At 38.5% G+C, this 27,191-nt stretch overlaps 1 protein-coding gene across 1 annotated transcript; it reads left to right on the top strand.

Moving 5' to 3' along the window:
* The first annotated feature begins 1,351 nt into the window (after positions 1–1,351).
* Positions 1,352–26,250, top strand: PLEKHA3 (pleckstrin homology domain containing A3). Its single transcript, XM_010382566.2, has 8 exons — positions 1,352–1,837; positions 6,628–6,744; positions 11,925–12,080; positions 14,937–15,073; positions 16,566–16,730; positions 20,389–20,432; positions 22,239–22,354; positions 24,922–26,250. The coding sequence occupies exons 1-8, from the start codon at positions 1,798–1,800 to the stop codon at positions 25,047–25,049; spliced, it is 903 nt and encodes a 300-aa protein (XP_010380868.1). The 5' UTR covers positions 1,352–1,797; the 3' UTR covers positions 25,050–26,250.
* Positions 26,251–27,191: the final 941 nt, after the last annotated feature.

Below are 27,191 nucleotides of genomic sequence, written 5' to 3'. Positions count from 1 at the left end.
AGGCTGAGTCGCACAACCTGAACGCCAGCCCGACGCGACGAAACTGCGGTGCAGCAGCTCCTCCGCCTGGCTGCAGGCATTTCCCAGAGCCGACCTCCAGGATACAGCGTCCGCCGCTGGCTGGCATTTCTTTCCCCCGCCACTCGGGGCCGCCCTTGATTCGAGGGCCTCTGGTAGTGCGGGGAATGTTCTTTTGACTTTTTTGTACCAATCCCATGGGATACGTAATTTTCCACATCAGTCAAGAAAACTTGAGTATTGGGCATTTTTTCCTAATCTCGCAGCTATCTCGCAGCTAATAAACAGCAGGTTTTTGGTCAAATCTGTGTGACCACACCCCCCCACCACGAATTTTAGTATGAAAACCTTTAAAATACACAGAAAAGTTGAATTTTACAGTAAACACTCGTACACCCACCGCCTAGATTCTGTCATTGAATTATATTTATTATATATCCATCCATCACTCTTTCCTCCATCAATTCGCCTTGTTTCCAAGTGAATACCCAAAGACTACCCAAACCAGAAAACTAGCAAAGGCCTTCTGCATTCGCCTGGATTAAGTTCTGGGAGTAGAGGTGCTATTCCACCTGGGTGATGCGAAGAAAAGCCGCAGCACTGAGCCCGATTGATGTGCTTTGCTTAAGGTTTGCAAAATTCCATAAACCTGAAAATTACTGCCGATTATGCAAGATGACGATTGCGTCCAAGCAGGAGTTTCAAAAATCATTAAAGTTAGGGGGAAGTTCCCCCTTTCTAGAATAAAATTCCAAAGTCAAGTTCCATGTTTTATATTCTAAATAAAATTGTGGCTATCCAAGGTTAATTATTGGCGTGATGACAGTTCCTTGGGGGGCCATCGCCATTCCTTGTCAGAGGACCCCGTCTGTTGCACATTGCCTTCATAGGAGATAATTTCAGACCCCTTGAATATGAGGAAAATACGAAGCAAACAGAAATAGGAAGGCTTTATTTTTGAAGAAAAAACAGGATTTTATGAAAAAAACAAGATATTATGTACTTTTTCAGAAAAAAAAAAAAAAAAAAAAAAACAGGAAAACCCGAGAGAACTAAGTGCCGGAGGGATGAGTGTGCGGGGAGCTCCTCCTTGGGTGGGCACCGGGGCTGCGCGCGCAGTGGAGCCCGAAGGCCTCGACCCCCGGGGGCGGTCGGCCTGGGCCTTGGCGGCCAGGGGGAGACTAGGGAGCCTGGGGACTGTTGGCCCTGGGCCCGTGAAAGGAGAAGGGCGGCCCTAGCTTGCAGGCCGAGGGTGCGACGCGCAGGTCCGCCCTCCTCACGCAGCCTCCGGCTAAGCGGCGAGGCCGCAGGCCGCGCCCGCTCCTTCAGCCCCGCCGCCGGGGAGGGGTTTCCCGGGACGATCCGGCCCCTTTCATCCAGGAAGTGAAAGCGACGTCGGGGTCAATGAAAACAAACGGGGAGCCCGGGGGGAAGGAAGGCAGGCGAGGAGGAGGCAGCGCCGGGCCGCGGAAGCGCGAGCAGGAGGCCGGTCACGGTCGCATTTTTGCCGTTGTCGTGGCCGCCGCCGCCGAGGCTTACTCCGGGATGTCTGGGCCCGCGCCTCGCGGCCCCCGAGCTCCACGCGGCGCCCGCTGTCCCGGCCTCTAAGGGCCGCCACGTCCCGGCGGCGCGCGCAGGCAGAGGGCGGCTTCGTGCCGGCGGCGGGCTCCGGGGGAGGGGGCCCGGGCGGGCCGGGAGTGGCTGCCCCAGGCCCCGCGCCTACCCCATCACCGCGGCTGGCGCCGGGCCGGGAGGATGCGCGGTGTGGGGCTCTGAAGCATGGAGGGGGTTTTGTACAAGTGGACCAACTATCTCACAGGTATGGGGGCTCGCGTGATGAGGGAAGAGGGGAGAGGCGGGGGACTTGGAGGGGCTTAGGCAGGAGGCTGCGGAGAAGGCGGGTCCGGGGCTTCTCTTCCTCTGTCTGGCCTCCGCGGACCCTCAGAGCGAATTCGCTGTACTGGATTCCAGGCTTATTGAGTCCTTCTGGCCTCTTCAGGGGAGGGTTTGAGGCTGCGCACCTTCTAGAGGGTGGGAAGTGCACCTGCCACTTATTTGCTAGTGTGATAATACCAATCTTTGCCTCCTGTAGCCTCCGGAAAAATTGTCACCCTACATGTGTTGTTGCGATCTCCGTCCTTATTCTCACTTAGTATTCATACTTTAAGAGCATTTTGTTAATAACTGAGTTGTCAGAGTATTGGACTGGAAAGGACCCTTTAATTGTTTCAATTACAAGATTTAATTTTAAGAACTCTTTTCTGTATTTCTTCTAATTTCCTTAACATTTTATTTAAAAAAGTTGTCTTGTTGAGGTTGTTCGAGCTTAGCGAGCATGATTTTGGAAGCTGTCCCCAGATAATATTCTCTTAAGGATTGTCAATGAAGTATCCTTACGTTGGGGAATTCTGTTAACTGTGTGAGAAATAGTGGAAGACAGTGCCAATACACAGAAAGGGAGCAGGCAAGTCACTTTCACCTGTGAAGTGGGTGGAAGGGAGAACTTTGAAGAAATCAGAGACCAGCAGGAAAGGGCTCCTTTCCATGACATTGGCAGTCTGGCTTATTTAAAAGCTCCTTAAATTTGAGTTGTAGTCCAATCTCTGCCATCAACCAACAATCAAGGCCAAGTCAGTTATTCTTCCAGAACCTCAGTCTGATAAGGCCAGGGTGATGAGCTATTTTGTCCTGGACATGCCTTCCAACTCCAGAATTCCGTGACCTCACTAAGTGAGAGGATGGTTTTAACATAAATTTGAAGAGTAAACAGATTTTTTTGGGGGGTCTAGCATAGGCAAATCATGACTTGCTGCCCACTTATTCCCTCTGCCAAAAGTATCGAATCCCTCAGTAATTGTGTGGTACTCTCAACTTGTGTCCACCTGATCTTGTGCAAAATGTGCACATAAACTTTTTCAGGCATAAGCACTGGGCTACAGTTATACCTGCTTTTTGATTTCTTAGAATTCTAAAGCCAGATTGATAGCAGCAAATGCTTTTAACATTTATGATACACAGATGTTTTATTTTGTTCAAACTGAAAAGTCAATTTATTTCTATAAGTGACATGTTTCAATGGGAAACATTTAAAAGTTAGATAAATATTTTTTATTGGGCATTTTCATTTGAGCCCTTGTGAGAGCAGTTATACAGCAGTTATATTGTTTGGTTGAGGTATAGTGTTAACTGTTAAAGACAGTAGAGTGCTTCACCCCTGTAGTCCCAGCACTTTGGGGGGCAGACGTGGGAGGATTGCTTGAGCTCAAGACCAACCTGTGCCACACAGGGAGATGTGGTCTCTACTAAACAAACAAACAAACAAACAAAAAAATTAGCTAGGTGTGGTGGTGCACACCTGTAGCCCCAGCTACTGAGGAGGCGGAGGCGAGAGGATTGCTTGAGCTAGAGAAATGGAGGCTGCAGTGAGCTAGGATCAGTGAGCTATGATTGTACCCACACATTCCAGCCTGGCTAACAGAGCGAGATCCTGTCTCAAAAAAACAAAACAAAAAGACAGTAGCTTGTATGCTTTGAGATGCAGATACTCATCTCATTGCAAGTATTCCTAAGCATGGTATTGTGGAGGTCGTGCCAGAGGAACCATTGGGTCATTACTGAGATGAGTCATAATTTAAGAATTAAGGTGAAACCTGGTCTTGGTGGCCATTTCCTCATTTCCTATGGTACTAAATAACCAGTGGTTGAGCTTTTCACTGCATGTGATTTAGATTTTAGTCTTTGCAGGGCATTTAGTCAACTTCTAGTATGCATTGTAGAAGCTGGTTGAAAAGAAATCTTTTGGTTGGAAGAATTTCATTTTTAAAAGTTAAATTTGAGTCGACAGTGTGCTGATGATTAATTTTAGTTCATCATAGGTTATAAGGATGAGCAGCTGTTCATACTAAGTGATCTTTCAGTGTAATGATAGTGTTGTTCAGGCACGGTGGCTCATGCCTGTAATCTTAGCACATTGGGAGGCTGAGACAGGCAGACAGCTTGAGGTAAGGAGTTTGAGACCAACCTGGCCAACATGGCAAAACCCTGTCCCTACAAAAAATACAAAAAATTAGCCAGGCATGATGGCGTGCACCTGTAGTCCTAGGTACTTGGGAGGCTGAGGCATGAGAATTACTTGAGCCTGGGAGGCAGAGGTTACAGTGAGCCCATATTGCACCACTGCACTCAAACCTTGGCAACAGAGTGAGACTCTATCTCAAAAAAAAGAAAAAGATAGTGTTATTTGAGAATCCTTTGTAGAGAGTAAGAATTTCAGTAACATTTGGTAGTTTGAGATAAAAAGAATTAAAAAAAAAAAAAGAATTTTAAAAAGGGAATACCTGTGACTCTTTTTCATAGATATTACCCTCTGTTATTTGAGTGTGTGAATCAATTAGAAATTGTTTTATTAAATGTTTCTTCAAAAAGTGTGTAGAGATAATTAACAGGCTTGATTATATTAATATGTTCAACCACTCACCTTTCATGTTGCTACAAATTCTAAATGAATCATTTTGCCCAATATTTGTTTTAAAGAGATATTGAATTGCAGTACTGCAGGCTTGCAAAATCATAATTTGTCCTATAGGCACACTAGACCTGGGTGGAGGAGTGTATTTTCACCACCTCCTGCTTATAATTTGTTTGAGAAGGTAAATTAGTGTTTGGAAAGATAATGTTTTTATCATTTCCATGCATGATCAATACAATATACTCTCAAAGATATACTGTATATCTATATTCTCATGGTTAATCTGAAATATCTGCCAGGTGTGGTGGCCCACACCTGTAATCCTAGCACTTTGAAAGGCCAAGGTGGCAGGATTACTTGAGTCCAGGAATTTGAGACGAGCCTGGGCAACATGGTGAGACTTCATCTCTATAAAAAATTTAAAAATTAGCCAGTCTCGGTGGCGTGTCTATAGTCCTAACTACTTGGGAAGCTGAGGTGGGAGGACCTTTTGAGCCTAGGAGGTCAAGGCTGTGGTGAGCCATGTTCATGCCACCGCACTTCAGCCTGGGCAGCAGAGCAAGACCCTGTCTCAAAAAAACAAAACAACAACAACAGCAGCAATCCATGAAATACCTCACTTTTGGGGTATTTATTCATTCATTTATTTATTCAGTCACTTGAGAAATAGATTTTTTTGGTACCTCTTATGTGCCAGGCACCATTCTAGTTGCTGGGAATGCAGTGATGAGCAAGATAAAGTCCATATACCAAAATAACTTACTTTCTAATTTGTTTAGGTCTCACTAGGGAATACTCTGTTGTTTCACAAAAAGGAATCTTCCAGGAACCTGAAAGTTGCTGGTTTTTAATTGCTTTAGATATCTATCTTTCTGAACTGTATTACTGCATTCCCTGCCTTCCTAAACAAGGTTACAAAGTAAAATTTAATCTTTTATGATGACTCAGTGTTGTCATTTCAAAAGTGTTAAAGATAAATCCTTTTGGGGAATTAAGTCCTGGATCTGTATTAAAGTGTAAGGATGATTGACCCATCTCCCCTCTCGGCACTATCTGACCCTGGAAAGATCAGATTAATCATGTGGCAGGCTATAGCAAAAGTGACCAGGATTTGAACACCCACGGTTTAAAATGTACATTTTAGCCACGAACACTTGTGCTGAATTGTTATTTAATAGTCACGGAAAGAACAAGGACAGTCACGCTGCCCCCAGCATGGTCACCATGTTAATAGTCAGTGAACTGTTGTAAATTAGTAGCATGCTTGATAAGACTCCAGGGAACACCAAGTTTGGCTTCAAAGAGGAGTGGGAATTGGGTGCCAAGGAAAGCCATCATCCTTGTCACCAGCTTTGGCATGAAGCCAAGTCTGTGATAGATGTGAGCTCTGGTCACTGAATAAATATCAATTGAACAATTGCAGTTTCTAGGATTTCTGCCCTAGCTGTGCAACTGCAGACAAGGGAAGAGGGGATCACATGGGGAATCTATGTTCTCACCATAGGGTATGTAGCTTCTATTTAAGAGACTGGAATTCATTTAGCACTCACTGTGTTTAAGGGAGTTTGCTTAGAAGTATGCATTTTATAAGAGCCACAGTGCAGAATTAGAGGGCCAGGTGGCACCTGAGAGGTCATCTTGTTCAACCTGTACATTTTAGAGAGTGGGAATTTTAGAGATTTATTGAAATGAAAAGATTCGCCCCTAGGGTATGATTATCCAATTAAAGAATGATACTCTAGGTAAGGCTAGAATCCCTGTCTTCCATGGCTTTTCCCTTAATATCATAACCCCAACTCCGTTCCTTTTTAGGAAAAGAGGGCAGTTATGCTATACCCAGTTTAGGGCTATTACTAAGGATGGGCCTTATGGGTTGTTAATAAGAACACTGTGAACTAGAATTAGAAGTATTACTCCCTGTGTTTTTGCTGCTCTGGAGATTTCTCCAGAAATCTCTCCCAGTAAAGTGAAGACTGATGCAAAAACATTTTTGATAAGCCTTGGTGATTAAAAATTTCATTGTCAGAATGTTATTTGAGAGCCAAGAAATAATGTGGATGGCAAGTTTTGAAATCACAGTTTTCTACGTGGTAAAAGTAATGTCTTTCCAATTGACCTTTTGTTATTTATGATCTTTTTAGGTTGGCAGCCTCGTTGGTTTGTTTTAGATAATGGAATCTTATCCTACTATGATTCACAGGATGATGTTTGCAAAGGGAGCAAAGGAAGCATAAAGATGGCAGTTTGTGAAATTAAAGGTAAGTGAATATATGGGATTAGAGGAACTGGGGGTTAGTCAAGGGTTCTTCAGCATACTCCAGACAAGAGTAAAAAAGGCATTTCTAACCATGTAGGGATCTTCTAATACCATTTATATCCTTAGCAGTCAGGAGTGGCATTTCATCACAGTTAACACAATTAAACAGTTTTTGATAATTCTCCCTCTACAAATGTATTTTGAATGGAAATAACTTTTGCTAGTCTTCCAATTTGGATTTGACAAACAGTTTCTTGTGGATACTACTTTAGTGTCCACCTTCAGTCTACAAGCATTCTATTTCATTATTGTTGTAATTAATAGAAAGATATTGTAAAAGTTGGAAGCTTTACTCCAAAGATAATGAGGCCAGCTCTGTAGGGTTTTGATGAAGTATGAAGTTGGAGTCGTAAACTCTGGTTCTTTGCTGAATTTGGAGGTAAGTTCCTCTGGGTGATAGAGATGGTTTCCTTTTCTTCCAAAAGGGGAGAAATAAAGCGATAGGTCCTGCTGTAATTTTTGTGAAGGAAGATTTTATGGACCACTGATTCATTTGTGTGTGTGGTTGGGGTGTGTGGGGTGGAGGCGAAATCAGATAAAATGGCGGTGAAAAGTACTGAATTCTTCAAAGAGAATGAAGGAAAAACTAGAGTGCCAGGGGAGTGACTATTCGACATCCCCCTGGTCGTTTTCATTTCTCCACTCTAGCTTAAATACTTGTCCTTCATGAAGTGTGTTTCTTTTGATGTGGTGAGCTCTGGGTCATAGCTATCAAATAGTCTTCCTGAAAGGTAGCCATTAATCTGACTTTAATTGCCATATATAAGTGTCATCTATGTTTGAACATTTTATAAATGGAATAATTCATTATTTTCTTTTGTGTCTTGCTTTTTTTTAACTCAACATCGTGTTTGTGAAATTTATCTATATTGTTCAATGTAACAGTAGTTCAGTCATTCTTATTGTATAGTATTCCATTGTGTGAATATCTCACAATTTTGGTATCCATTCTAGTACTGAAGGATTTTTGGGTTATTTCCATTTTGAGACTACAGTGACTAAAGCTGCCATAAACATTCTTACACATTTATTGAACATATGTGTGTATTTCTGTTTAGTGTATCTCTGGAACTGGAGTGGAATGCTAAGGCACTGAATTCAGCTTTAATAGCTGTTAAAGAAAAAAGTATTCTTGACACTTGTTGAAATGGTATGACAAACTTTATTTAGGACTATTGTGATAGATATAGGGAGTATTGCATTGGAGGAGAGAAATTGGGCTCAACTCCAAGTACAAGAAAAAGTGGGAATTTATAACCAAGGAACAGGGTTAGGCGGAGAGGGTATCAGTGGAGGGAAAGTTACTAAGAGGTAAGTGGGGATTCTGGCTAAATTGACCTAACAGGATTCTTGCTGAAGGCAGGCCAAGGCCAGGTGATCAGACATTGCTGGGAGATGGTAGGGCAGGTGATGAAATATGGTGTTAGGGGATTCTGGCTAAACTGACTTAGTAGGATTCTTACTAAAACTGGATTATACAAGGATGGAGAAGGAAGCTTAGGTGAGTACAGGACTCAAATGAGCCTGACTAAAATTTGGTCAAGAAGATAATCTTTTCTTTTTTCTTTTCTTTTCTTTTTTTTTTTTTTTTTGAGACAGGGTCTCACTCTCTTGCTCAGGCTGGAATGCAGTGGTGTGATCATGGCTCACTGCAGCCTTGACCTCCTGGGCTCAGGTGATCCTCCTACCTCAGCCTCCTGAGTAGCTGGGACCAGAGGCACACGTCACTATGCCCAGCTAGTTTTTGTGTTTTTTGTAGAGATGGGGTTTCAAAACCAGGCTGGTCTTGAACTCCTGAGCTTAACCAATCTGCCCGCTTTGGCCTCCCAAAGTGTTGGAATTACTGGCATTAGCCACTGTGCCTGGCCAATAATCTTTTTCAGAGATAATGCCAGATGTTTTCCAAAGTGATTATATCAATTTTTTCTGCAATCAGTCAGAGTATTAGAGTTCTAGTTGTCCTGCATCTTTGCTAAAACTTGGTATTATCCATTTTAAAAATTCAGAATATTTCTGGTGTTGTAGTGGTATCTCATGGTGGTTTTTCACTTGCATTTCTTCAATAACTAATGATGTTGAATGCTTTTTTAGATGTTAGCCATTTGAATGTCCTCTTGTCGGGCGCGTTAGCTCATGTTTGTAATCCCAGCAGTTTGGGAGGCCAAGGCAGGCAGATCGCTTGTGCTCAGGAGTTCGAGAGCAGCCTGGGCAACAAAATGAGACTCCTGTCTCCACAAAAAGGAAAAAAAAGGTTGCATGTTCTCTTCTTTTGAAGTCCTCTTCAAGTCTTTGGCCCATTTTCTAACTTTGGCTATCTTTCATGTTGATTTGTAGGAGTTCTTTGTATAGTCTGGATGAGTCTGTGTTGCAGATGTTTTCTTCTACTCTGTAGTTTATGTTTTCATTTTGTTAATGATACCTTTTGAGGAACAGAAGTTCTTAATTTCAATGAAGTCCAATTTGTTAATTTCTTTTATTGGATCCCTTTATGACCTACTGAAAACATCTTCTGTGTTGCTTTCTGGAATGTTTATAGTTTTCCCTTTTATATTTAGGTCTATATTAGGTCTGTACTTGACTTAGTAACAACCTTTCCCCCACTGCATCATGGAGATATCTTTGTCACAAAGCAAGTGACCATGTATGTGTGGGCCTTTTTCTAGACTCTCTGTTCTGTTCTGTGGCCCTGTTTTTTTTTTTTTTTTTGTTAATCCTTGTGCCAATATTACATTGCCTTAATTTCTTTAGCTTTATTCTCTTTGTATCTGATAGCCAAAGTCTCCTAACTTTAGTTCTTTTTCAGTACTGTATTGGCTGTTAGCCCTTTGCATTTCCTTATACATTTTAGAATTTACTTATAAATTTCCACAGCTATCTGCTGGAATGTTTGAAATTGTGTTGAATCTACAGATAAATTTGAGGAGAATTATATTCTTGATGATATTGAGTCTTCTGTTCCATTAACTCTGTTTAATTAGATATTTAATTTCGCTCAGTAATGTTTTGTAGTTTTGTGTTTAGAGGTCTCGTCCATCTTTTCTGATGTTTTGGAAGCATCATTTTTAAGTTTGTTGCCTTTTCAGGTGACAGCTTTGGAGGGGACAACCCTTGATTGGATACATAAATTCTGGTATGTTCAAAAATGAGTCCTCTTATTTTAGTTTCATCTTGTAGCAACATCATTAGAAATTAGAGCATTGCTTTGTTTTAAAGTAGGTATTACTGGTGCTTTCACTAGTATTGGCAAGTAGCAAGGAAGTTACTCTTGTAGCTTTAGGAGTTAAGTAGTTTTACCCTAGCCTAGAAATCTTTTGCATTCATAATTGACTGTTGCATGGTTGTATGTTTCAGTGTCTGCAACTAAGAATGGCCCATGTAAGTAGAATAATAAGATAGCAATGTTTCTGTGGCACTTACTTACCATAATAGACTAAACATCTAGTCAATATTTATAGCTATTAATTATTTAAGTTGGGGCTTCTGCCAGATTTTGCTGGGACCCTCATAATTTGGCTCCTCCCAACTTATCCATTCATGAATATAAATTTTTTTCTTTTTCTTTTTTTCTTTTCTTTTCTTTTTGAGATGGAGGCTCACTCTGTTGCCCAGATTGGAGTGCAGTGGTGCGATCTCAGTTCACTGCAAGGTCCGCCTCCTGGGTTCACGCCATTCTCCTGCCTCAGCCTCCCGAGTAGCTGGGAATACAGGCGCCCGCCACTGCTAATTAGCCCGCCTGGCTAATCTTTTGTGTTTTTAGTAGAGACGGGGTTTCACCGTGTTAGCCAGTATGGTCTCGATCTCCTGACCTCGTGATCTGCCCGCCTCGGCCTCCCGAAGTGCTGGGATTACAGGCGTGAGCCACGGCCCGGCCTTTTTTCTTTTCTTTTCTTTTCTTTTTTTTTTTTTTGAGACAGGGTCTTGCTCTGTCACCCAATCTGGAGTGCAGTGGTGTGACTGTAGCTCACCACAGCCTGTACTGGGCTCCAGCGATCCTCTTGCCTCAGCCTTCTCCCTCCCAAGTTGCTGGGTCTACAGGTACTGGGAGTACATGCTTGCACCACTGTGCTGGCTAAATGTATATCAATATTACTTTGCACTACAATGGAAGCCTCTATTTTTGCTTGTTTCCTAATATTCTCAGTACATTCTGTGTTTATTTTCTCATTTAAGCTTTTTCTCATTCATTTTCTTAACCAAATCCTGCTTTCATCAAATCCTTCTTCTTGAAGCCTTTTTAATTTCCTGTCTTAAATTACTTTCTCTCATAATTACGCAAGAAATCTCTGCACCAAAGAGTTAAATATATATGTATTCTGATTGTTTTTGTTGTGTCCGTTTGTATCGTGGTTAAATAGTCAACTGTATAGAAGCGAAGACATCTTTTTTTCTTCCCCTCTATCTTCCCTTCTACTAGCACTGCTCTGAGCTGAGTAAATATTGATGAATGACAGCTTAACACAGATTTTGTTTTACAACAAAGACTTGGGATTGGCTCATCATAATTCCTGTTAGCTCTCTTTTCTCAGAGCATCAAAGGAGGTGTGTGTGTGTGTGTGTGTAGGAGAAGAAGTAGAAAGAGGCAAAGAGATGAATGTCTTCAAAATATACATGGCTTCCATGTGTTATGCTATGATCCATTATTAAGGGCATATCATAGAGTTACTTTTCTGATAGAAGGTGGCTGTAGTAGTCATTTATTACATTCCTTCTATGTGTCAGGCACTATTCTAGTCTTGGGGGATATGAAAACAAAGACTTTACTTTCAAGGAAATCAGTAAAAAATGTGTGATAGTGTAACATTCATTGCAGTTGTATTTAATAGGATAAGTGGCCCCAAGGTGGGGGAGGGGTCTCACTTCTCAGTAGTTAGTATGTCCCTGTTTTCTTTTTCATACTCTGTCATCGCTTTGGCACCATTATCACCCGGGGTCTATACGAGAATGTTGGTTTGGGGAGTGCCACTGGGTGGCCCCTCAGGGAGCAGCATTGGCTGCATCATGAATGATAGATCATTGTTTTAGGTGTATGAAGCATCTGATACTGTGTGATTAGATGATTATTTGATTCCCCTTAAATTACTTAAGTCTATAACTGTATTTCCCCTTTGTTTTTCATCATAGTTCATTCAGCAGACAACACAAGAATGGAATTAATCATTCCCGGAGAGCAGCATTTCTACATGAAGGCAGTGAATGCAGCTGAAAGACAGAGGTGGCTGGTCGCTCTGGGGAGCTCCAAAGCATGTTTGACTGATACAAGGACTAAAAAAGAAAAAGGTAACTATAAACTTTTCCCTTGTGGTGAGAGTAGTTTCTTAAATATAAATATAAATAAAATAGCCTGTCCACTTTTAGTATCTATCCCAAGGAAATAATTAGAAATGTAGATTTACATTTATCTTTATCATAGTAAACATTTTGTAAAAGCTATAAATTTAGGGGAATGGCTCAATAAACTCTTTCTTTCTTTCTTTTTTTTTTTGAAATGGAGCCACGTTCTGTTGCCCAGGCTGCAGTGCAATGGCGCTTTCTCAGCTCACTGCAACCTTTGCCTCCCAGGTTCAAGCGATTCTCCAGCCTCAGCTTGCCAAGTAGCTGGGATTACAGGCACCTGCTACCATGCCCGGCTAATTTTTGTATTTTTGTAATTTCGTATGCTGGCCAAGCTAGTCTTGAATTCCTGACGTCAGGTGATCCGCCCACCTCGGCCTCCCAAAGTGCTGGGATTACAGGCGTGAGCCACTGCGCCCAGCCTAAACTCGTGCTTTCATTGGCTGATATATAGACAGTAAGATGTTTAAAAGGAATTTCAGTGTGATAAAATGCCCAAGGTTAAATGATCATTGAAAAAAGCAGGATTCATAATTATATATAGTGTTAGTATTCATTGGCTGGCTTAGGAAAGGTATGTAAGAATTGGTCAGATTGTTACCTTTGGAAGTGGAATTTGTGGGAAGGAGACTCACTTGTCACGGTATACCCTTTGGTATCTTTTGACTTTACCATGTATGCATATTGCCAATTCAAAAAGATTTTTAGAAACTGAAAGCAAAGCAAATGATTTATGTTATCAGTTCAACTATATACAGATATAATGTGAAAATGACAATTTCTTGATAGTGAGATTATAGTTTGTCTTAGTTCATTTTCTGTTGCTTTGACACAATACTTGAGACTGTAATTTCTAAAGAAAAGAGGTATGACTCATGGCCCTAGAGGCTGGAAGTTCAAGATTGGGCAGCTGTATCTAGTTGGCTTCTGGTGAGGGCCTCATGCTACATCATAGCATGGTGGAGGAAGCAAGGGAATGCGGGCGTGTGCAGAAAGAGATCAAACACAAGAGACAGCCTCAATTTATAACAACCTGCTCTCATAGTAACTATATTTCCCATAATGTAGTTCCAAGAGGTTGAGAACTCACTCACTCCTTTGAGGAAGGTATGAATCCCCTTTAATGACCTAAGCACTTCTTAGAGGTACTACTTTCCTAACACTGCCACACTGGGGACCTAGCCTCAACATAAGTTTTGCTGGAAACTAACCATATTCAAACTGTAGTACAGTTGTTTGATTTTTGTTTTCTATATTTTTTCTATTTTTCAAAATTTTTTATTAAGTATGTATTACTTTTATAATTAAATACACATTACATTAGTGAAAGCAGGTAAATTACAGGTATTGAGAAATGAAGGCTGAGGATTGAATTTATAACAATTTTGAAATATATGAAAACATTACAGAATATGGCTACAGGTAGGATAAGAAGGAATGGATATTCACAATAGCTAAAAGATGGAAATAACCCAAATGTTCATTGGTAGATGAATGGATAAACAAAATATACAATAGAATGTTACTCAGCCTTAAAAAGGAAGGGAAATGTGACACATGCTACACTGTGGATGAACCTTATAGACATTACAGTAAGTGAAATAAGCTAATCACAGAAAGACATATAGTCTATGATTCCACTTATATGAAATACCCAGGACAGTCAAATTTATACAGACAGAAAATAGAATGTTGGTTCCCAGGGCCCAGGGGGAGGTGGAAATAGGGTTAATGTTTAGTGGGTACAGGCCTTCAGCTGGGGAAGATGAAGACATTCTCGAGATGGATGGTGGTAATGATTTTACAAATACGAATGTACTTAATGCCACATTTTGAAATGAATACTTAAAAGTGGTTAAAATAGTAAATGTTATGTTTATGTCTATTTTACCACAGTTTTTTTTTAAAAAGGAGAAAGAACAGGCTTAAATGTGAGCAGGAATTTATTTAGGTTAGATTACATGGGCAGATAGAGCTGCTTTGTCCACTGGCAAAAGTGGCTTTGTGGCTAGGATCAGAGAGCAAGGCCACTGGGGCCTGGCCCAGGGAGTGTGGAGAATCACCAGAAATTTACTCTATGAATTTTCCTCCTGTGTAGCTTATACTTCTAGTTTGAAAGGTATTGGCTTGTGAGTGGCTGAGATTATGGCTGGGTGTTTAGTTTGTCTGGAGATACTAAGGAAGAAAGTATGCTCTTAATAAAAAATGTTGAGAATAGTATAATGTGAAAATGAAACTGAAAGGAACAGAAGAAAATAAATGAATGTTTATATATAATAGTTTTAATTACGTAAAAATTTAAAACTTCTGTAAGCCAAAATAAACAGAACTGAAAGGAAGCTAACAGATCTGGATAAGGTATTTGCAGTATATAAGATAGAGGAAAGAGTACTATCTTTAATTTGTAAGAACTTTTACAAACTATCAGTTTATATTTTTCCATCAGAGCTGGAAAAAAATGTATAAAGGACAAAGTAAAAAAGCAATTCACAAAAGAAAACTTAAGCACTATTTAAATGGAAGATGAGTAATGGAATGGAAATGTCCTGTATAAAATATCCAGTGGTCATCATCCTATCTCTGGAAATCACCTAAACATGGCAGGCATATAACTGTCAGCTTTTTCCCAATTATCTAAAGAGAAGATGTTTCCTTAGGGCTCTGGTATCCTATTCCCAAGTTCTCACATTTCTTGAGCTATAGGTATTTATATTCATTGCTTTTTTAAATGATTACATTTTGTTACATTGCCCAAAGAATATGAAAATGATCTAACTGGATATTTATGTATGTTCTTTTCAGAAATAAGTGAAACCAGTGAATCGCTGAAAACCAAAATGTCTGAACTTCGCCTCTACTGTGACCTCTTAATGCAGCAAGTTCATACGATACAGGAATTTGTTCACCATGATGAGAATCATTCATCTCCTAGTGCAGAGGTAGAGCAAAGAGGATCTCTTCATGTGTGGTTATGCTTTGGAGTGCTCTGGGGGGATCCTCAGTCATTCCATAAGATGATAGGCATTTTCACATTGAGTTATTTTCAGCTTTTCTGGGTTCTGCCTACTGTAGACTATCTGGAAATCTGTAACATCTTCTCGGTTTTGTCTGTGTGGCCAGAGAAGAACATGAAGTAGCATATTTCTCCATGGGTCAAGGCTTGTCTTTGCAGCCACTCTAATAATTTGGAGGTTGGAGTGGGGAAGAAGCATTCCAGGCTTTGCTCTCTAGGCTAGCGGCATAAATTCACTGGATAGCTGCTATTCTCTTTTTTTGGTAATAAGGTCCCTGCTTCAACTGTGACAGTTGATAACTTATCTTTATGGAATAACTTAAAACAAATCCTTCTCAGAACAGTGACTTAGGAATTAAAACTCAGATTAGTAGGATCGGGCTATAATAGGCTCATTCTTTATGGTAAAATAGGACCAGTGAGCTATACCACTCTGGGTGAAAGGCCAGCATGTTGCCTGTCCCTTTTTGCCTAACTTGATAGAAGTGGAGCAAGAAATCTTCCTACTTCTTCTGTGACTTTCTCCTGTTGGGGAGGAATCTTGTGTAAGAAGCCCAAGGACAAACTGACCACAAGCTCCCTGGAGGTAGGTGCTCTCACACTTGCTACAGGAGCTCGGTGACAGTATTAGGGACCCAGGCTTGTTGCATCTTTCCACCTGCCATTCTTGATGTGTTGAGTTTTTCTCCTAATGCCCCGGGTGTCAAGATGACTGTCAAGCTCACAAAGAGTCAGGAGGCAGTGGGGTTGCCAGAGTGGAGAGAGTCCTTCTCAGCTTGCTGTGCTTGGTTTTGAATCAGGGAACAAAAATCCCAGAAATTCTCCAGCAGACTTCTCATCTTTTTTTTTTTTTTCTGGCTCAAGGGAAACCAGGAAAAAATGAGCATTTGGTAAAGAGTCTTGGAATAGCCATGACTAGCTTAGATTAGTCTCTATTCATCCCCCAGGATCAGGGCACTTTGCGATCCTGAACAAAATTGGGATTTTTACTCTGTCAAGGAAGAAGTGGGAGAACAGATAGAGGGTAGACATGAATTGTACTGCCACTAAGTAATTCTAAGGGTATTCCATGTCTGTGACCACTTTTGGGAAAATGAAAATTACTGTTTAGGTTAGATTTCTCTAAGATAAATTTTTGTACACGATTTTTCAATATGATAATTCAATGCAAAACTTATTTTTTCTTAGAATCTAGTTTCATACATTGTTTAGGAGACAGGCATTTCTTACTCATAGATGTTTTAATTTTCTTCTTTTTTTTTTTTTGCCCCAGCTTAATTTTCTAAGGTACTGTATTTTAAATAAATTTGAACATAGTAATGTGTCTGTTGGAGATGTCTTATTATTTAGTGATAAGGTTGTATATGATTCCATGTCATTGTATGCAAATCTGTTCAAGTCTTTGTGTAATTTTTCAGAACATGAATGAAGCCTCTTCTCTACTTAGTGCCACGTGTAACACGTTCATCACAACGCTCGAGGAATGTGTGAAGATAGCCAATGCCAAGTTTAAACCTGAGATGTTTCAACTGCCCCATCCGGATCCCTTAGTTTCTCCTGTGTCACCTTCTCCTGTTCAAATGGTTTGAACTTCCTGTTTTGTTTTTTTCCTTCAATAGTAATGTTGCATGTGGTTTTTGTTTCATTTTGGTATTTATTTTTAAGGGCGGAAACAGGCAGTGGCGGGGAAACAGCTAACAAGTTGAATTTTTTTGTTTGTACTGTTTCATATTAGAGCTTCTCAGCTGATGAGCTTAGCACTTGTGCTAGTGTCCTCATCTCCTTCCGCTTGGAGGGGCTGTGCATGGCCTGCCCACAGGCTGCTTCATCCATTTCCCCCAGTATCTAGGACAATATTACAAAGTGCTGTGACACAGAAAAAATTGGGAGGCTCTATTCTGCTTGGTAACAATTACACAACGGAATGAGGTTTTAGTCACAATGGGGTACAATTAAGTAAATCTTTAAAGGAGTTAGAAGGAATTTGAAACATAGTCCAGTGGGAACGGTGTTTTGTACTCACTATTTGGATCTGAACCCTCAGAGTAGCTGATCTTCAGTTTCTTCATGTGTAAAAATACAGTGTATATCAGAGAGTCACTGCAAACGATCTGACCTGCTTACTGTTAGGTGCTCGGTGTTAGTTTCTTACTTCCTCATTGCTCAGAACAACAAGTCCTCTTTTTGCCAGGGGTGGCAGATCTGTTGTCCTTTCTGAGCTAATAAATTTGCTCTAGCATGCTGTGAGAAACTCGTAGGTGAGATAAGCTTTAATGAGACTTTAAGTTTATTTCATCAAAGTGTTTTCAGGAGTCCATTTATAGGAGTAAGAATGCCACCTTGTTGCTGTTTCAGCAATTACCTGAAGATCTATTTGTTAGGAGAATAGGGTCTAACTTATTCCTAGGTTCTCTTACCTATCCCAGCAAATTTGGTTATGTGAGAGTTAGTAAAGATTATTGCCTAAATTTATTTAGATAATTGTTTTCTAATCAGTGTTTGATGGGCTAATAGTTTCCTCTGAGACAAACGTACCATGAAAATGAGTTTTATGGCCAGATTAATTTGGGAATTGCTAGGTTAACTTAAATGATATGAATTGAGTTTCTCTAATCTGACAAGGACAGTTTGGTAGGACTTGTCACAGCCTTTTTATTTATTTATTTTTTTAGAGACAGGATCTCACTCTGTCACCCAGGCTGACCATCATAACTCACTGCAGCCTCAAACTCCCAAGCTCAAGTGATCCTCGCACCTCAGCCTCCTGAGGAGCTGGGACTACAGGCGCACACCACTATGCCTGGCTACTTCTTTTAACTTATTTGTGGAGATGATTTCATTTTGTTGCCTAAGCTGGTCTCAAACTCCTGGCTTCAAGCTAAGTTTTTCAATTTATTTTTTGTAGAGATGGGGTCTCATTTTGTTGCCCAGGCTGGTCTCAAACTCCTAGCTTCAAGCAGTCTTCCCGCTTCAGCCTCCCAAAGTGTTGGGATTACAGGCATAAGCCACCATGCCCAACTGTCACACCCTCTTTTATGCTGAAGTGTATTATGAATCTCTGAGAGGTGGAAGTGTAGTGTACAGTGTTTCTGAAATTTATTTGACAATTGAGCCCATTTTATATATATATATATATATATTTTTTTTTTTTTCTTTTTTTTTTTTTTTTGTGATGGAGTCTCGCTCTGTCACTCAGGCAGGAGTGCAGTGGCGCAATCTGGGCTCACTGCAGGCTCTGCCTCCCGGGTTCATGCCATTCTCCTGCCTCAGCCTCCTGAGCAGCTGGGACCACAGGCGCCCTCCACCACGCCTGGCTAATTTTTTGTATTTTTAGTAGAGACAGGGTTTCACCATGTTAGCCAGGATGGTCTGGATCTCCTGACCTCATAATCTGCCCGTCTCAGTCTCCCAAAGTGTTGGGATTACAGGCGTGAGCCACTGCGCCTGACCCATTTTATGTATTTTTTAATACCATTTTACAGGACTGTGGTGTTGAGTAAAACATAGTTTGACAATGTTGCTTTTTAGGACAATTGTAGATATGCTATAAACTGTTAATTAACATGTATATGTGAACAAATAAACCAGTCTTTTGAGATGGATGTATAGTGCTGTGTTCCTGAGGTTGATATGCAAAGGGTACACTTTTTTTTTTAACAGCTGTACTTTTTAGAGTCAAATGCAGTAAAACCTCAGAGTTGCCTTGCTTCTACATTGAACTTCTCAGGAAATCCCTTATGTTACAAATGCTCTCTAGTCCAGAGTAGTCATATGTGTATTTTACATATAAGAAACTAAAATAATTGTCTTTTTAAAGCTAAAACCTTCAATAGAAAAATTACAGTAAATCTAATACATTAATTTAGGAAATATTAGATTAGAAGCTGCTTATTTTTGCTAGCTATGCCATTTTACCTGATAAAAAGAGCAAGAATTGTGGCTTATGTAATAGTTCTAGAGACAAATAGCATGGAAAGTAAGGTCAGACAGTCTTCATGTTTTTTTTTTTAAGAACATTATTTATTTATTTATATGAAAAACTAACATTTATTTATATGAAAAATAAAGCTAAAAATTTGAGTATTCCAAAACAATTTAATCTGATCTTTATGAGCGCTTTATATAGTTAATCTCAATGAATCCATCTTAGAGTAAACTTGCATTTAACTTTTTTTCAAGTCATCATAAAAGTTCAGACAACTGTCATTGGACCTACAGACTGAGTGATTATTATAGTGGGGATGTCCTTGGGTTAGTAAGCCTAAAGGAAGTAATTTCTGTTAAAGGAGATATTAATGTCCATTTGCATCTTAATGTCAATCTTATCAGATGTTCCCAGACTACAGACTGGGTGGGTCATATCTCTTATCATTTCAACTGGTATTTCTCAGAGCAACTAGTGGCTCATGTTCCAAATATAGAAGGCATTTATATAACATAAATGTTATACCTGGGCTTGTTAGACTCTTGGGCTCATGTATACAAAAGCAGTCACCCTAAACTTTTAGTATAATCTTTGTTTTTCTGCTACCGTGTTAAACTTTGAAATAATCAATTTTACTTGACTGCCTCCCTTCATATTTTGATGGAGTAGTTGGATCTTCCAATTATGTTTAGTATTTATCATATTTTTTAAATGCTCTGCTTAATTAGGTATTTTTTATTTTTTTTTAATATATGTTTTGGAAATCCATTGAGACTTAGGGCTCTTGTGAGTTCTTTAAAGTCTTAAATTATTAATGCTGTTTTCCATGAAAACCACACTTCAGAACATTTGTATATCAGCTACCTAAATAATTAATGGTAAAGAGAAGCTTTGCTACCTGACTCTTCTACTACTTCCCTTTAAAAAGAGATATTTATTAGAATATTTTCTGGCTTGCTAGATACTCCTTTTTATCACATTTATATCCTATTTATAGTTATATACCCTGTTTTTTATATTTGTGTACACATGCATATATATGTATTATGTATAAAATTTGGTTTTTACTTTTGAAAAAAGAATCCAGCATGTTTTTGGTGTGTGTTGAAAAAGATTCCAGTTAACGGTTATTAGAGAGAAAGCTTGATGTTGTGCTAATTATGTTACTCGAGTCTGTGAAAGATAAATTTTGTTTTCCCAGTATCTTTTTCTCTGAGTAAATTTATATTTATTATGATAATAGTAAATTAGAGCTGCATGATTCTACTTGACATGTGGATTATGGTAATTTTTTTTTTGTTTTTCAAAATTTCTAGATGAAGCGTTCTGTCAGCCACCCTGGTTCTTGCAGTTCAGAGAGGTAAAAGAACCTTTTCTTTTGACTAAGTTCTCTCAAACTGTACCCATCCAGGGAAGTTCTCTGGGCCTTTAACAAGTGGTATGGAATGTAAACTCTGTATGGGTTAGGTCTGATTCTGAAACCAGCATTTTATCTCTCAGTATTTATCTCCTAGTATTTAGTATAAGGGCCTGGCCTCAGTAGGTAGTCGTAAAGAAAAAAATGAATTAATTAACCAGCAAGGTAAGCACCTTGCCAGCCATTTTACCTTTTTTAGATGTTTGAAATACAGTCATATATTGAAGAATGACTTTTCCATCAATGATAGACTGCATATGTGACAGTGGCCTCATAAGATTATAATACCATATTTTTACTGTACTTTTTCCATATTTAGGTATGTTTAGATACACATGTACCATTGTGTTACAGTCACCCACAGCATTCAGTACAGTAACATGCAGTACAAGTTTGTAGCCTAGGAATAATAGGCTATACCACATTGCCTACATGTGTAGTAGGCTATACTAGCTAGCTTTGTGTAAGCACACTCTGTGATGTTTGCACAGTGACAGAATCACCTAGTGATACATTTCTCAGAATGCATCCTTGTCATTAAGAGACGCATGACTGTATATCAAGTTATGGTTAGACAGAAGTACATTTTTGATGTATTAAGACTCCACAGCTGGGGCTCATTTTACCTCAGCTGTTTATAGCATCATCCATTCATGCTGAGCTGTTATTTCATTAAGAGAAAAAGATCTTGCTGAAAAGAGAAAACCACTTGATATTTTAAAGTACCTATTCATATCAATACATTAAAAAATTTTACCTTCTGGATAGATCTCAAAATACTAAGTTGTTAAACTATTATTTTGTTAGGTAATAGTCCTTTAAGTTGCTATGGTTGTCTTATTTGGTTCTTTGGAAAGTGATGTAATTTTAGTGACATTAGCATTTATTTCTCTATATTTGCACTGTTAAATGCTGGGCCCTTATTGTTTTGTCATGTTTTAATTTTTTACCCTGATGATTATATAATCTTTGATTAAACCGTCAAATACTCAGAGGAGTCCAATGATGTATATGCCCAACCTTGTCAGGGAATCAAGAGTCCCACCAACTGAATTTTCCAGAAAAATGGAAGCTTAATCAACTTTTATTTTTATGAAAGAAAGTTTTCTATCCTTTCTACTTTATAACATCATAGTTTTAAAATCTTATTTGTTTCCTGATGAATCAAGGTTGTCATTAAGTACAGTAATGTTGGGCTGTTACAAAAATAGTAGCGGAGGTGCTATTAGGTGGTGGTGATTTACTTCTCTGTTTAATTTTTTGAGACAGATTTTTAAAAAAGTATTTCTAGGCCCCTTTTTGCCATCTTTATCTTCTCTTGCTGTTGTGAGTGAGTCTACCTCTAGCTCTGTGAACTCCTTGCCCATTTCTTTCAGTCTGCTGGTTTTGATCAGATATGGATTAACTTGAAATACATGCACTCATGAAACCTATGACTTTTAGTTTTCAAACATTTGTAAACCGACTGATAATGTCTGCTCTCTGGAGTCTCCCCTATAGAAGTCACTACTTCTTCATTATACCCCCCTTCGTTTTAGTTCAGCTCAGAAGCCATATTCTCCAGGTTATCAGCTGTCATCTAAATGGGTTCACTTGTTTTTGACTTCTGAGTAGAATGTTGCTAACATGGGACGTTGAGCATAAAAATAATTCTTTTTTCACTTAAAGAGAAGTCATTTAAAATTCCAGTTGAGGGTGTTTTTATTTATGTAAGGCCTTACAATTTAATGCTTTTTATTTAATTTGCAGGAGTAGCCACTCTATAAAAGAACCAGTATCTACACTTCACCGACTCTCCCAGCGACGCCGAAGAACCTACTCAGATACAGATTCTTACAATGATATTCCTCTTGAAGACCCAGATAGTAAGTGACATAGGTTCTGTCTCTTTCTTTGGCATATTCAGCAAAATTACTGTGGGGCTCTGTAGTTTCTGGAAATGAAGTATACTGACATTGAACATTGTACTTTGTTTCTTTGATTGATTCCTTCATTCAGAGGTAAGCAAACAGCGCTCAATCAATGAAAACTCATATATCCTCTTACAAACAGGTTTGTTATTAACTAAGGAGTTATTAACTAAGGAGTGCTGACGATTGCTTTGTAAATATTGTATCTTAGATATATATTTATAGAATATCATGATCTTTTACCACCACTATACTTGCACTTAAAAAACATTTTGGAAGAAGGCATGAATTGTTAGCAGGATTCTAGGGGAAAATAAAGGCAAGTTCCAAGTTCATATAAAAGTCAGCATTGTTACTTTACTAAAATACCTTGAAATGGCTAAGGAAAAGACTTTTGTCTGGTAGTCATGGTGAATTATAGTAGCATTCATTCCTGTACCTTTTTCTTACTAAAGAGGCAGCATACTGTGATTGAATGTTTTTGGGAAAGGTTTTGTAATTTATGTTAAAATTTAAAAATTTTTCTCTTCAGAGAAGAAGCTTTGAATGTGTGTCTAGTAAGATAGTGGTGACCATGATTTGCAGTGAACGCAAATATAGTCTTATTATTACATCTCTATAAATAGACTTCTACTCTCCAAGTCTTTACTATTTCTCAGGAAGCATGTGGGATAGAAATTATGTACAATTTCCAATTAAGGAACAAGTTGTGTTCCAGTAGTTCATTTGTAAGCCAGTTGTTTGGAAAACAGATTTTATTTTTCTTGTGGAAATGACATGATAAGTGGTGGTTAGCTCTTTGAATAGCCTAGAAGAACCCAGTGAATTCATAGTATGGCTGAAATGGGACAAAATAATGGTGTATTTCTAGCATTTGAGTGTATTGAAAACATTGATTAAGCTGGAGTTGTTTTATGTAACCAGAAAGTTAAACAGGTTTAGTTCACACACATGGCAATTTTAAAAAGGATTGCTGGTCATTTTTGGAGTTTTAGGAGTGAGAGCATCTTTTTTTTTTTTTTTTTTTTATGCTCACTTTTTTTTTTACTGAACTAATCATCTATTTATTAATATATGGCACTATTCTATGCTCATTAACATTTTGAATTTAAATTGAGATATGGGTAGGAATGAAGGAAGGAAACCGGGAAGGGGAAGGGAGAAAGAAACTTTCTTAGGCCAATCAAGCAAGACCTGGAAGAGAAGAGGAGGAGAGAAGGAGGGTTAAAGAGGTTGAGTATGTGAAAAAAGTGTTATCTGAGGCAGGTAAGATAGATTCTGATTCTCTTTATTCTTTATGCTTTTTACACATGACTCTTAATCCAGAGTTCATGAAGGAGTTCTATATGCTACCTTGTGCTTTTCTTTAAGTGTGACATCTTTTTTTTTTTTTAAGAGGATCATTTGTGATTACTAAAATAATTTTTTTAAAGCCATCCATTTTTCTTTAGAATTCTTTTCTTCTCATTACCCTAGTCCTGAATATTTGAAAACAATTTTCAAAAGATCTAGGTGTACATGCTCATTGTATTTAGCATCCCCCAGTTTAACTGTTATGGACTGTAACAAAACTAGTCACACACACACATATATACATGCATACATATAGTTCACTTCTCTAGAACTATTAGCAAGTATAGACTAGGTCAGAAATTTTATCCTTAGAGTTTTTCCTGTTTATACTAGTTTAGTGTTTCAATTAGCTGACAAAGCAAAGATTGAATTAGTGCTCCTTCTAGAAAGTATATATTTTGCAGTTGGCAGTTTTGGTTGAAAGTTGTTACTCAAAAATATTCTTCTTGTGAGATGCAACTGCTTCTATTTTCTTAAACAAGCTTTTTCAAAAAGTATGAAAGTAATAAATGATGATGGTAAACTCAAACAATGTGTATAAAGGTACAACTGCCTTAGAACAGGACTATGCCAGTGTAGTCAGCTGTGTTAACATGGAGCTGCAGTGATAGTTCTGTGAGCTACGTTACAAATGGAGAAATGGGATCTTTCAGTGTGAAGTATCTTGTCAGCTTTGCTCAGAAAGTCTTAGAATGAAAAGAGGAATACCTGAATTTAGTCCTCGTTCTGTTACCAATTGTGTGATGTTGGGTAAGGCATGTATCCTTTTATGGGTCTTGGTTTGTTTGCCTAGGAACAAGGAGGATATTAACAGCATTAAAATAGGCTGAAAGAGCAATATTTAATTAATAAAGATTAAATTCAATTCAGCAGATATTTATTGACTGCTTGTTATGTGCCAATCATGATTCTAGCAAAGAACAAAACAAAAATCTCTACTTCAGGCAGTTTCGTCATTTATCCCATGAATTCTGATGTTTTTCCTTGTGACTGTTGATACTCTACTCTAAAAGTTAAGTTTTCCTGTATGAAACAAACAAGGAAATAAAAAATTAGCAGGAAGCTAAAGGAATTTCATGTCCCTGAATAGGAAATTTAAAATGTTCTTTCACGGAGGACTGGAGTTAATATTGACAGGATGTTTAACGTTTTTACCAATGTCTTCATAGGACCTGTTCACTGTTCAAAAAATACACTTAATGGAGATTTGGCATCAGCAACCATTCCTGAAGAAAGCAGACTTATGGCCAAAAAAAAATCTGAATCGGAAGATACTCTTCCATCCTTCTCTTCCTGAAGAAACTGAAGTGTCCAACTTCCTCTAAGTATTGCTATGCAAAAGCTGCTGTAATTAAACTATTGTTATAGGGACTAGTTTTTTCCCTTAGGACTCTGCACTTTATAGAATATTGTAAAACAGACAAGAAAACAAACCACATACTTTTGAAGTGTATTTTATCTTTATATAGTTTGTTTGCAAGAGTATTTTCCTAATAACTCACAGTATGAATGTGCATCTTTTTTTTTTTTTTTTTTTTATTTTTTAAACAAATGATGGTGTAACATTTTGACATCCATAAGGACAAATGTAGATATTTTTCTAAAAAACTGTGAGAGGACTGACAGCTTGGTCAGGGTGTATTGTAGCTTATAAACATGAAATCTTATAAGGTTTCAGTTTGACAGAAGTGTGATATATGTAACTTGTGCCATGGACCAAATGGTCACTTTACCACAGCTAAAAATGAGTTACGATAGCAGCTTGATGGTGATTGTATTATATTCCTTTAATCAAAAAGGAAACACAATATTTTAAGTATCTTTAGCCCAATTACCATGACATATTGAGCATCTTTAACCAGACTGTATTGTCCTTCATATGTGAAGTTGACACTACTGATTTGTCATTCCAAATGTTGGGTTAAAGTGTTTAATTTTTATTTATTTTCTTGTTGCCTCAAAAGATGATTGCATTCTAACTTTTGTGACCTACCAAATTTAAGATGTGTATACGTTGTTCTTTACATTGTTCTAGAAAAGAGATTTTAATGCTATAGTGACTTTGCTCACTTACACCAGAGAAATAAACAACTTTCAATGGAAGAGGATTTTAGTGCTTTTTTTTTTCCTAAAATAGACATTAAGCTGCTGTTGTAAAGTATTGTTTGCAGCTCTTTCCAATGTCTAGAGACATTTTTATTTATGAATATTTATACAAAAAGGAATTCTGTCAAGATGACTGCTGTATATCACTTGAGAATGGCATTATTTAATTAAAGAACAAATAGCATTTTTTGGTAGTGCCTGTCTATACCTATTGTCATTTGCCTTGTAATCTGTTGTTTTGAACTCACTTTGGGTTGATAGTTTTTTTTAAGGTTTTGGTGAAGGAGCACTTTAAAACAAACTGGTGTGTTGTTTTTAAGTTAATCATATGTTTAATAAATGTGTGGTTTTTGCATTCAAACATATATAATACATTGTATTTTTTACATTCATTGATATTCTGTCTAATCTTTATTAGGCACTAATAATGAGTTTATATATTTAGGCCTGCTGGTGAAGACACAAATGATTGCTTTTAGTTTTTGTTGCCTGTGAGCTTAGAATGGTGTGGCCTATTTCATTTTATTTCAATTCCTCTTGTAAGTTTATATGGGATATTTTAAAATAATATTTGGTATTTATTAAAAAAACTGTAATTATAGGCCTTCCATCTTAAGTTTAAAATGGACATAAACAGTCTATACATTAATATGTGTTTGGGTAAACTCTTTGCTACTTAACGTATTTGTAATTTTAAATAGCACACAGGTCATCAGACTACTTTATATTCAGTGGAGTCTTTTCCTGCTCGTGAGTTGTACTTCATATGTCTAATTTGAAAAAAAAAGTTTGATAATGTAGTAAGTTATAATGTTGAGCAGGTAATCAAGTTTTTTTTTATTATTTTTTATTTTTTTTATTTTGTAGTAAGAACTTGCACAGTGTTAAGACCATGAAGGTCAGGGTGCTATTGATGGGGAGATTTTTCTGGTAGTGAGTTTTTTTGAAGTAATAGGTTTATAATGAAAACACCATAACAAGCTTTTGAACTTATAGAAAACAGTCACAGTCACAGCCATTTTCTTTTTTTTTTTTTTTTTTTGAGACGGAGTCTCGCTCTGTCACCCAGGCTGGAGTGCAGTGGGCGGATCTCAGCTCACTGCAAGCTCCGCCTCCCAGGTTTACGCCATTCTCTCGCCTCAGCCTCCCAAGTAGCTGGGACTACAGGCGCCCGCCATCTCACCCGGCCAATTTTTTTTTGTATTTTTTTAGTAGAGACGGGGTTTCACCGTGTTAGCCAGGATGGTCTCGATCTCCTGACCTTGTGATCCACCCATCTCGGCCTCCCAAAGTGCTGGGATTACAGGCTTGAGCCACCGCGCCCGGCCTACAG

Source organism: Rhinopithecus roxellana, chromosome 14, assembly GCF_007565055.1.
Source record: "Rhinopithecus roxellana isolate Shanxi Qingling chromosome 14, ASM756505v1, whole genome shotgun sequence".
In the NCBI taxonomy this organism is placed as follows: domain Eukaryota; kingdom Metazoa; phylum Chordata; class Mammalia; order Primates; family Cercopithecidae; genus Rhinopithecus; species Rhinopithecus roxellana.
Note: the sequence above shows the minus strand (reverse complement) of the source record. Positions and strands in the feature narration are given on the sequence as shown.